Raw genomic sequence first — 12,521 nt, forward strand, 5'->3', positions numbered from 1 at the left:
ATTTTATTTTCAATAGAAAGGTTTTTGTCAAGTTATTTTATGTATAAATGATAAACAGTTTTAAAACTGAAAAATTAAACTTGCTGCCCATATAAATAAGCTCATTTTTGTAAATAGCTTATATTTCTGTAGACACAGAGATAAGAATAAAATACTTTTTTAATTTCAAGGGGTTAAGTTTTGAGCTAAATCTGGACTGAATTTAGCTTGACCCCTGCCCTTTACTTGAATGTTAGGTGCCCTGTGAAAACTGTAAAAAACTACATGATATAATTCCACATCTTTTCTTCTCAGCTATTCAGCTCAACTGGAGACAGGCTGAGAGCAGGAGCCATGAACCCACTACCACCCCCACCCCGACACACCACCTCCCGTGCCTTGCTACAGACTAACCTATTGTTAAAGTGGCCATCAGCAAGGATGGGCATGCTGTTGGCTCTATCTCCATCTCCTTACTGTGCTCCATGGCTGATGAGAGCTCCCAATTTTTAACATTTCCCTTCTCTTTTTCAGGTTTCTTTTTCTCAATCCCATCTAAAGCAGGAAGAAAAAAAAAGCCAGTTCAGTCTTAATCTAACTTTATAAGCTGATATTTTTCTGGAATATTAATAGGTGATAATGGCACCATTGCAGTGTAATCAATATTATAAGCAAATTAGGTGATAATGTAAAAAGGACTCGGGAGGGGTGTGGATGGTTCCTGTTTTTGGTGTCTCTTAACTCATAAACTGTACAGAAGGCAATTTCTGCATAGGAATATTATTTAGGTTCCAGGGTCCCATACTCCCAAGAAAAGGATCTGTTCTCCTTGATCCTCCTCTCACACACACATGCACCCATAGATGCAGGCTCTAGGGTGGCCAGATTCTTGGGTTGATGTCTGACAACATGACCTTGGGCAAAGTTAAACTCTCCATGCCTGTTTCTCACCCAGAAATCTGGTACTTAAATCAGAAGGATAGTTGCTTGGTACTGTGCTCGGCATGTAGTACATGCTCCACAAGTGTGGTAAAAGCTTAGTCAATGCCAGTTACTACTGTCACCGTCGTGATCTTATTTTGGTTATTATTTTGATTCACTGGTGGGAAGATCCTCCCTAGCCGACGGTGTTCTTGCTTAATAAGAATATTATGATGTTGATTATCTGTGTATGACCACCAGTTAAGATTTTATCAAGATTATTTTCTGTAGATTATATTAAGATGGTATAAGCAATTTTTCTTTCCTGTATGTACATATGTATTTATAAAATTTTATTGAACATGCCTTTTAAAACTACCTATTTTCCCTTTTCCTCATTTGAGAATCAATTTAATTATAAATTGTTTATTCAGTAATAAATGCTGAATTCATTGTCTCTTACTGTATCACTTTTAAGAGACTGTTTAATTATTACCCTTTCCCTATTCTTCTGTAAAAGATAGGCTGATCTTATTTGGAAAGCTGCTTTGAGAGTCTTAGTCTTGTCTAGGTTACATGGCTTTAATTGCTATAAAGCCATGAAGGTTTCTTTGGTAGCGATAGTGGTGATTGTTATGCTAAGTATTACATTTTCCTTCCAATCCACCACTTTATTTAATCCAATGATTTCAGTACACTTGCACGTGAGTCAGTAAATCAGAAGGATATTCCATATTTATCCATAATCAAGTGCTTGTCAGTATACTTTTAAAAAAACAGAAACTCCTGTGGCTATATCCATGAGAATCTAATGAGCTTTATTTTCTTTGAAAAATGAGTGCAAGAAAATATCTACAAGGTATTGAGTCATGTGAAATAAATTTGTTAGTGTGAAAGTGGAATGTTCCGGTTTAGCTGCTCCTGTGGGATCGATCCTGTTTGGATTAAAAAGAGACTTTGTTTTCAAGACGGAATCTCTGGGGTATTACAAGATTCTGATAATCATATAATCTTTGAGTATAATAAAATCTGGGAAAGTATGAATGTGGGTGGAAGTTGCATATTTTTGGAAACTTCTTAATTTTTAAAATTCTTATTTATATTTCTCTAAACTTGTCAACTTCCTTGAAAATAGTCACTAAATTTTATCCCAGACTGGAACCCACTTTCTGTCAGTAACATTTGTATTTTCTCTGTGACTTACAGGAGAAATTTCTCTAGTCTCTGATATCTGAGTCAAACAAATCATTATTTCTTTTTAGGTTTCTTATAAAGCGTTAATATTTTCTGTAGTCTCAAATAAATTATTCAAAACTTTTTTTGTGTATAGCCATTTGGTGCTCGCAGTTAAAAGCTGGTTTTCAAAATGCATTAAAGTCAGTACCTTCCATATAAGAAAAACTCTGTCACCTGCTCTTCTGTTGTAGAGGCTCTAACAACACTAAAAACAGCCCTGGATCTGGAGCAGATACCTTCTAGGATAGCAGTGACCCGCCTTATTCAGGCATGTGCTTTGAAGGGTGATCTAGAAAGCATACAAGCGATTCAGAAGATGGTAAATGGACTCGAAGATTCCATTGGACTTTCAAATATGGTTTTCATCAATAACATTGCTTTGGCACAAATAAAGAAGTGAGTATTTTCGAGCTTTCTTTTCCTCCAGTGGATACTGGAAGGAGCATTATCTCAAAAAACGTTTTTAGGCTATTAGAAACAATATCAACCACAGAGGAAATATTGATGCCGCTTGCTTATTATTCTCTTTTGGGGATTAATTATATGTTACAAAATATATTTTAACTTTAAATTAAACCTTAGAGTAAACAGCATTTATCAAATTTTTTGAATTGTAAAACTTGCTCCACTATTGGTACCTTTCCTCATTCATACATGCCGGGCCCTTACTGTCAAAATACTTTGTTACAGAGGTGAAAAATGAGTTCATTTGATTGTTAGCAACACTTGAGTGTGATGACACTCTACTAGAACATTGTGAAAAAAAGGGCCCAGCAAGCTTGTTAAAAATAGATGTTTCCTTTTTCCCGCTCTCCTACCCATCCACCCTGTCAACACACACCCACAAGAAGGGAGGGAGTGAGAGGTGATTCTTTTCCCACCATCTCGAGACTGCTTGTTGAGAATCCCCACTGTAGAAGTAAATGAGGACTTGATTTTTATTAACCTCACTAGCAAAGTACTTTGCTCAAGTTAAAGATTCATGGGGGTAATTTTGGAATTGACACTTCCTGCTTTTTTAAAAAAAAATTCTTTAGTAATTAATCTTACATACACTTAATGGATTGTGATATTAAAATGTAGTGTTTGTTTTTGCAGGATATTTTGTTCTTATGTCTTTGGGCAGAGAAGAAGTTGTGTTTCTTTGTTTTTCCCTTTTAAATCTATTTCCCCAAATAGAACTTTAAACTTTCCTGTTAGTAAGAAAATGTGATTATAAGTTGGAAGATCAAGGAAATTATCCCAGTAAGATCTGGATGAATTTTAAAATTTTATCACATAAACACAGTTTTATATGATGAATAGAGTGTTTTTATTCACTATTAAATAATTATCTAACTAAAATCTATAAGAAAAATTTATTCTAACAGGGTATTCCTTTTTAGTTAGAGAATTCTTATGTTTTAGGTCATAATTTCAGCAAAAAATTGATTATTTGGATTTGGAGTGCCATATCATAACTCTTAAGTGTCAGTTAAAGAGTACCTTAACCAAAAAGATAGTCATAAAGATAATTTGTATTATAACTTGTTAAATAAGGCCATGCAATTGACTTTTTTAATGTAAAGTATGATGATACTTTTTTCTGAGAATTTTAGTATAAATTGAATATTTTCCAAATGTTGTATAATATCTGACAAAAACAAATTGTTGTGACTGTGGGTTGAGAGATATGAAAATATACCTTTGGAAGACAATCATCAATGTCTTTGAGAATGCTGAGATGTTAATATATTATCTTCATGCAGTGGTAACCAGTTATAGATTATAAAGCAAAAGTTAACAGCATTTAAACAAGTTTTCATTTTATATCCAAAGAGCTGGAAGAATCAAATTAAATATTTAAGATATAATATTTTCTTAAGGTATCGTTCATTAATTCTTCTATACATAGTTGTTTGATCTTGCCTCTAGAGCAGTGTTTTAAAATCAGCAACTACTTCAGTTATTGTAGTATAAACCACCTAGTGATTGCTTTTGCTACCTAAATGTGATTGGGTTCAACTTGCGTAGTGTTTTTTATCCAGTTAATTATAAATGTATTTCCTTTTTTTCCAGAAGTATTTGTATGTGTGATTGCAAAGTAAGTTCTCATACTAAAACTGCCTGCAATATTAACACAAAAGGAAATATTTCTTTATAATTTATTTTCCTTTCTTTTACAGCAATAACATAGATGTTGCAATAGAAAACATTGAAAATATGCTTACTTCAGGGAATCAAACCATGGAACCCCAGTACTTTGGCTTGGCATACTTATTCAGAAAAGTAATAGAGGAGCAGCTGGAACCAGCAGTTGAAAAGAGTAAGTTAGCTGTTCTTGCTGCAGAACGTAGAAGCACATTTCTCTCTAGCGAGACTGGGCTCAATTTCTTTGGTGGATGAGTTATACTACTGTTTAAATGAAAGATTTTTTTCTTACCTGTCATTTTTTTCAGTAAGCATCATGGCAGAGAGATTGGCCAATCAGTTTGCAGTTTACAAACCTGTCACCGATCTCTTCCTTCAGCTTGTGGACTCAGGCAAGGTGGATGATGCCAGAGCTCTCCTACAGGTAATGACCCACCACACATGGAGCAGTGGCTTGTGGCTTGTGAGAAGTAAATTGAGGAATTTCTAAACATAGGTGTGTGGTAGGGTACCAGAATGAAGTGTGGTGCTGCTGGCACATTTAAAGTCAATGTGAATCAGGGTTGCCTGGCAAGGACTGGATTGTAAGTTCTAGGTTGCTGGTTTTGAAGATGCCAAATCAGACTAGTAATGTCCTTCAATTTAAGGGGCAGAGGTGTTTTGCTGAAATGATTTAATGACCAATGTTTCTGTGCAGATAGGTAACGCAGAACAATTCCTTTGATTTTCTACTTTAATTTCTCTAGTGCTCTAAATACTGTGCGTCCCCATGGCAACACAGTTTGCAAACAAAAAGTAGGAAATATTTGCTTTTTAAGTACAACTTCTCACTTGAATACTCAAACATTCTCAGTGCCTTATTCAAGGTTTATTAAGAGTTGAATTTGCTTTCCATTCACTTGTGTGTCACTGACACATTAAATGACAAATGCAGGTCGCTGTGGCCCGCACTCTCAGTTAAATTAGCAATCTTCAGGGAGGGAGACAACTGCATTCATGCCATTTTAACAGCACTAAATATAAAGCTGCACCAAGTGCCGACAGAACGGTGGGTGATCGGAGCTGCCACTGGCAATGTACACAAACAGGCGCCGCCGGGGAGCCCCTTCCCAGCAGGTGGCAGTCAAACAGTCACCGTGATCCCACCAACGGCTGTGTTTGTGTAGACTCCCTGTGTCACACTGAGGCCTGGGACCAGTTTCTGAGAGTAAATAGTAGTATGTTCACTTACATTCTCACTAGCTGCAAAACATCCTAAGCGGTAGATCTGGAAGGTGAGCCTGCACCCATTCGCTCCGGCTCTAGTTTTGATCCTTAAAGTTCATCTAGGTTGACAGTAGCATCTAAGCCACTTGTGAAAGGAGTTCCTGAGAAATTTCTCTATGTTAACAGTTCTGTAAAAATTGTAAATTGGCACTGCTTCTAAGGCTTATTTTACTTTTGTTCCTGGACAGAGAGAAATTCCAGTTAATTGGAAATTTTTGGTTTGGTTTGTTTAATTTTTTCCTTCCTTCTCCTCCTTTTTTTTTTTTTTTTTTTTTTTTTACAGGAAAGGCAGTTTATGATAGGGATTTCAGGAATCTTTTCATTGTTTAATCTTGCTGCCTTTAGTGTTAAAAGCTCTATCTTGAAAGGCATAATAAACCCTATTGCTTTATCTTTGTGTGTACATATCTAGGTGTACCTACTAGGGGTGTATGCATATCTAATCATACATGTGATGGTACTCATTCGATTTTAGCACGTCATTTTGATAGTTCTTTAGAAAGTGGCACTTGGTCATTCATCTACCAGCTTGTTCTGAGCTGTAGGCTTTCAAGGCTCTTCAAGAACACGGCTGACAGCAGCCTGGGGTGGGAGACAGCAGGGATAGTGCCTGCTGCCTCAGAGCTCCGGTCTGTGTCACCCACAGCCGCCTGTCGGGGGCTCTTGATGACAGCTGAGGGTTGATGCAACAGCAGTAGACTTTCCGTTTTCATCCTTCAGTAGACAGAGGTTCAGATGATAAACCCTTTCCCCAGCCTTTACCTGCTTGTCAAACAGCAAAAGCAAAAGATTATTCTTGCTGTAGTGAAGCATACTTTATTCACAGACGTCAAAAACATCAGTTTATAATGTAAATATTCTGTGTGTCCCCAAAAGTTCTTTTTATCCTATTCATTTTAGTATTGACAATATTTTAAAGCTTTGAAAGAGCCGTGTGCTTTTAGAAACTTAAGAGAATGACATCTGTGATGAATGTAAACTAAAATATTGTCTTGCCATATTTGATTTTACTATAGCATCTAAGATTGGATAGACACTTGATTTATCTGGTCTGTCATATAAACTTTTTTTTTTTTGAGTTTAACTTTTGTCTCTTTCTCAAGCACTGGCTGTCTGTTGCAATGAAAGCCTTTTATAAAATAGAGAGATTGAAATCAGTCCTTTTGTATGCATAAGTGTAGGTAATTATACTTTAAAGAGAACTTGCTTTGTACATTTTAATTTTTATAAAGAAACGAGCAGTTATCTCCCTGACACCTTATTAAATGTATAATTAACCTTATGATCCCTAGCTCACTTGTGAATGCTTGGCAGTATAATTGGAGAGGAATAGTGTTTCTTTTTTTCCCTCTTTCTTTGCAGTCCTAAACCTTATGCTGTGGTTGTTGAAGCATTAGTTTAATTTTTCCCTTTTCTTTTTAAACAAACTTTATACTTGTGATGCCAAGGACAGCATTCATAAAAGCTTGGCATAACTTGCACTTGTTTTCGTTTTTCTTACCTTAAAAAATTGGTTGACTATTAGGCCTTCCTATTGGTAATGACACATTACTGTATTATTGTGAACTTTCTTAATTGGGAGTGTTCACCTTGGTCTGCTTGTTTATCAAGAATCTTCACTTACTGAATAATGTTTCACTTTTTAGAGATGTGGTGCAATTGCTGAACAGACCCCAATTTTCCTGGTGTTCTGTATTCGGAGTTCTCGGAGACGAGGAAAGGTACTGTGCTTTACTTGCTGACGCACCAGTTGTGCTATAAGCCAGTCTTGTTCAAAGCTATTGAGTATCATGTAAGAGTTTGTTGTTTCAGGATTTTATCTAAAAACACTCTAGAGATTGAAGACTTGCTTGTCTGTAGTTGTTTACTTTTTCAGATGTTGCTATGGAGTCAGTTCTGGCCCCTTAGTTGTAGTGGAAATACAAGTCAGTGTATGCAGTGGATTCTCTGTGCATGTAGTTGTGCAGTGAGAGCTCCAGGGAAGGGCCCTTGGAAAACGGAGGATACCAGTCCTGTTGCTCAGGTCACTTAGCACGTTCAGCAGGAGACCTGTCGAGGGAGACTTCATCCTGCAGAGCGTCTCCTGGCAAGTGGCGGCTTTTGACTATTTGTCAGATATAAGCCGTCAGGTGGATGAGCCGTTTGGCTTTAAAACTGGTATGTGCTACAAATTAATGTTCTCAGTTTCTAGGTTACCTTATTTACACTAAAAGGCGTGTGAGTGTGTGTGAGTGTGAGAAACAGGACCAAGTCATATTTTTGATGTTTTAAAAAAAAGGATAAAAGCATTTTTTATGGGGCCACCCCCATGGTCAAGTGGTTAAGTTTGCGCACTCCGCTGTGGTGGCCCAAGGTTTCACCAGTTCGAATCCTGGGTGTGGATGTGGCACCGCTCATCAAGCCATGCTGAGGCGGCTTTCCACATGCCACAACTAGAAGGACTCCAACTAAGAATATACAATTATGTACTGCGGGGCTTTGGGGAGAAAAAGGAAAAAAATAAAATCTTCAGAATAAAAGCGTATTTAAAAAAATTTTTTTAGATCCAGTTTTACCTGTTGAGCACCAGAAACCCCATTCTTAGTCTCTTTGGGCACATTATGAAGTTTCAAGCTGAGCGCCAGTAGTACTGTTTGTTTTATGTGAAACATTTAGGTTGTTCCCAGTGTGGGAGGTCTAGTTTTCCTTAATCTCCACACACTTCCTCCACAAATACACACACTTCTTTGTGTAATTTACCTTATTGCACTTTTTGTCTGTCTCATGTATTTATTTACAACAAATAATTTTTAGGAAATATTTAGTTGCCCTTTTTTTCCTTTCAAAAAGACTTTTTTAAAATTTGTGATTAAGAAGTATAAGAAATCTAAAAAGCTCCTGTCCCTCCACATATGGGGCTGTGCCAGGTACCTACTGCCTTTTCAGAAGATGGGACAGGAAGTGCTCAGTAATATATGTGCTGAGAACATTCCGCCCAGGAGACTTTGAATTGTGGGATGTCCTGGAAAGATGCAGTCCACTTATGGATTGACTGAATGAGCATGCTAAAGAGTGAGTTGAAGTTTTTAAAAATTCCAATTACAGGATCTAGCTCTTTGATATTAGACTAATTAAGCCAGATTGGGCTTTTCTTGGTCAGGTGGGAACAGAGTGTAAATGTATCCACCTTTGATTTGTCCAGCAATATTGGAGTGTGTTTGGAAACATTCAGTGGTTATTCCTTAGGGTGTGGCAGTTCTGTGTTCACTACAGGAAGTAAAACCATAGCTGTGTCTAGATACCCTCTGAAAAGCAATCTAGTAAAAATTCCAACGAGGTCCTGAAAATGCTCTATTATATGCCAAGTAGAGAAAACTTCAGAATGTTTGACTTGAAGTCTTCACATTTCATCTAAAACTTTTGCACCTAAAGATGCAGTATTACGTCCTCTCCCTTTGGGATCACGTAACTTCTTGGTATGGTCACCAGTTGACAAAAGAAGTAATCTTTATAATAATTTACGAAAATAGTCATAGAAATATAAATAGAATTCCATTAACTTTTGAAAAATCCTGGTTTGTTTTGTCTATGAATTATTAAATCGACATCAAATACTATGATATACAGAAGGGAAAATCGTCCATGGAATAGGCAGTTCTGTTGTAATTATTGTCAAGATTTTTTGATAGAACACTGATAAACGGACATTATGTTTTACTGTTCTTTTGAGTTATGGTAATGTTACCTGTATTTAATTTCCTAGGCACCAGCTCTGAAATCTTTGTTAGAATTGATTCCTGAATTAACTGAAAAGGAAGAAGCATACACTTCCATCATGAAAAGCTATGGTAATAAGTTTAATCTGACTGTAGTATTTAAATGATTTAAATATTTGTAGCATAGTTAGCTAAGTCTTCAGCTCAAAGGCAGTAATCCTAAATATCCGATAATTACTTATGACAGAATAATTTATTTAGCTTTAGAATGTTTTAAAACTATATTTAAGAAAAATGTGAAATTACTCATATAACTTTAACATAAAAAATGTCACTGAGCATCTTCAGAGGGGCCCAGGTGTGTTGGGTAGGATCCGAGGCTCCTGGGGAAAAACGTGGAAGTTCACGTGGCTTCACGTATCGGGAACCGGTCCAGTCTCCCCGACGCTCTGCCACCTGAAATGATACCTATTGGAGACTGTCGCTTGACTTGCCTTCTTGCTCCTGCAGTACCCTCCCTGCGTGCCTACCTTCTCCTTTGAAACAACAGACCTTAATTAAAAAGTGGATCCCAAGGTTTTACCTTAAGTCACAGTTGAAATTCCACTCTTTTAAACAGTTTGTTCCCTCATTGCAAGGCAATCACATATGAAAGGGAACCAGTCTAACGTTTCCTCAGTTTCCTCAGTAACTAAGATAAACGTTAGCATTTCTAAGTTGTGATCACCTATCCATCTGCCACCCACTGATTTGCTCACTTGAGGCAAGGAGTAACTAAGGATTGCTTTGTTGATTTTATTGTTGGCAAGACAACAGACTCAGCAATCAGAATTAGTAAATTGGATCTCCATTTTTCCACTCTTGGGAGGGGAACATGATGTATTTCAAAATAGAGCTGTAATTATAAACCTTCTCAAAGTTCCATCTGTGGAATCGGCAGATATTAAACAATAACTAAATAACATGGAATATTATGTGTCAAACAGCATAAAACGACTACTGAATTGTGTGATCCCACTTGGGAACTGGGGGGCAGAGGCGCAGGGAGATCAGGAAGCTGTGAAGGGGAAGATTGGGAGAGTTTTCTGAGCAGCTGCCTGGAGGGTTTGTCCCTTAGCGAGAGGAACAAAGGATTTACCCTGGAAATTGACTCCACCCAAACTGCAAAGATCTGTTCAACTCCAGTGAGAGCTTATGAGTGATTTATGCTCATTACTTTTTGGGAGATTTTTGGATTGATCCCTCAATTTCTCACATCCGTCCTGAAGGCTCACCTTGGCGCTGCTGGAGTTGGGATTGGTTATTCAGGGTCAGTGTAGGGTGGGGGTTGTTTGGTGCTTAGATGTTCATCTAATGCAAAATTAAAGAGTTGGATTACCAACAGCCATTGTTAGCAGAGCCCTTGTAATCTCCACAAACTTAAAACAAATTTTCTGCAAATCAGCCGCAAGTGCAGAGAGAGCCAGCTAACCTTAGCTTCTAGGCTACTTCATCATCCAAGTGAGTGAAATATTAGTGTAACTTCTTAATGTTATATAGGTGTATATAAATTTTTTATGTATGTTGATAATGTATACAGATTTTGTTTTTGTCATTATACTAACTATATTCCTCATCTTTGCTTATTTTACGATAGGGGAATGTATTGAAAGTCTTTTTGGTGGTGTTTAGCTGATGATCTTGATGTAGATATAGATTTGTACATAATTGACATGCCCCTCACAGCAGTCCCTGAATTAGCTTAATCTCAAAGTGTGGTTTTAAGCAGAAGAGGGTTGAATGGTATGTGCTGACTCTGTTTTAGGACTTCAGTTTGTGGTCACTTTAACTCTCATGGGTCTTTAAAAATAGCCATGTTTGTCATTTTCCGTCTCTTCCATAGTGAATAACGCTGAATGAGAAGTATGGGGAAGGAGTGAGGGAGCTTGTAGGTTCTGAGTGTGGCGTTTCTGAAGGTGGTTAAGTATTCGTTTGCCTTGGGATAACGGGATCCATGAGTCCCTGAACAGCTAAGTGTTTTGGGAAAAGAGGAAGATAGATCGTCTTTATCTATGCTTAATATCTTTTTCTTTAGTCTTGGACAATGATGTCGTGTCTGCTAAAGCACTATATGAAAACTTGACTGCAAAGAATATGAAGTTGAACGATCTGTTTCTAAAGCGTTACGCAGTTTTTCTGAAGAATGCTGGAGAGTCTGTCCCTTTCACTGAGCCCCCTGTGAGTATTTCTTAATTAAGGGGAAAAAATACCTCCACAGATTTATGTGTGCTTCATAATAATGTGTAAAAAAATAAGTTGAATACTTAATTACATGAGGATTAAATCTCTGGGAAGAACCTCAGGGGAGGGCTTGGGGAACTGAACGATCATGCCTCAGGTTTGGTGTGTGCGAACATCGCCCCCTGGGGCCGAGGTTTAAGTACAAGGTCAGTCTCAGACCTTCAGCTGTAGATAGGAATTTATCAAATGTCCTTGGGGCGGTTCTCTCATCATTTCAACTTGAAATAGGATTTAACGTATTTCAGTAACCAAGCATATTATGTCCCTGTTAATTACTTGTTCATTCTAAATACTTGGGCTTTTATTTCTTCATCTAGGAAATTATTTTTTATTGACGTATAATTGACATAACATTATATGAGTTTCAGGCGTACAACATAATGATTAAATATTTGTATATATTGCAAAATGAACACCACAGTAAGTCCAGTTGACATCCATCACCATACCTAGTTACAAATTTTTTTCTTGTGATGAGAACTTTCAAGATTCTCGCTCCTATCTCCTTTCAAGTATGCAATACAGTATTATTAGCTATAGTCACCGTGCTGTTACCTTGCATCCCCATGACTTACTGATTTTATAACTGGAAATTTGGGCCTTTGACCCCCTCACCCATTTTACCCACCTCCCCAACCCCCACCTCAGGCAACCACCAGTCTGTTCTCTATATCCATGAGGTCAGTTTTGTCTGTTGTTGGTTGTTTTTTTTTTTTTTTAATTACATGTATAAGTGACATCCTACAGTATTTATCTTTTTCTCTCTGATGTATTTCACTTAGCATAGCCCTCAAGGTCCATCCATGTTGTCACAAATGGCAAGATTTCATTCTTTATTCTGGCTGAATAATATTCCATTGTATGGAATATTTTTAAATCCATTGGTGGACACTTAGGTTGTTTCCATGTCTTGGCTATTGTAGATAATGCTGCAGTGAACATGGGAGTGCATTTATCTTTTCAAATTAGTGTTTTACCCAGAAGTGGAATTGCTGGATCATATGATAGTTCTAT

At 37.2% G+C, this 12,521-nt stretch overlaps 1 protein-coding gene across 1 annotated transcript in view; it reads left to right on the forward strand.

Moving 5' to 3' along the window:
* LRPPRC (leucine rich pentatricopeptide repeat containing) overlaps positions 1–12,521 on the forward strand; it is a 107,951-nt gene that overhangs the window by 92,679 nt on the left and 2,751 nt on the right. The window contains exons 32-37 of the mRNA XM_008515200.2: positions 2,328–2,532; positions 4,302–4,441; positions 4,575–4,690; positions 7,179–7,253; positions 9,275–9,359; positions 11,302–11,444. Coding sequence (XP_008513422.1) covers positions 2,328–2,532; positions 4,302–4,441; positions 4,575–4,690; positions 7,179–7,253; positions 9,275–9,359; positions 11,302–11,444 — 764 coding nt within the window. The remainder of the gene's footprint in view (positions 1–2,327; positions 2,533–4,301; positions 4,442–4,574; positions 4,691–7,178; positions 7,254–9,274; positions 9,360–11,301; positions 11,445–12,521) is intronic.

This window comes from Equus przewalskii, chromosome 14, assembly GCF_037783145.1.
Source record: "Equus przewalskii isolate Varuska chromosome 14, EquPr2, whole genome shotgun sequence".
Classification (NCBI taxonomy): Eukaryota; Metazoa; Chordata; class Mammalia; order Perissodactyla; family Equidae; genus Equus; species Equus przewalskii.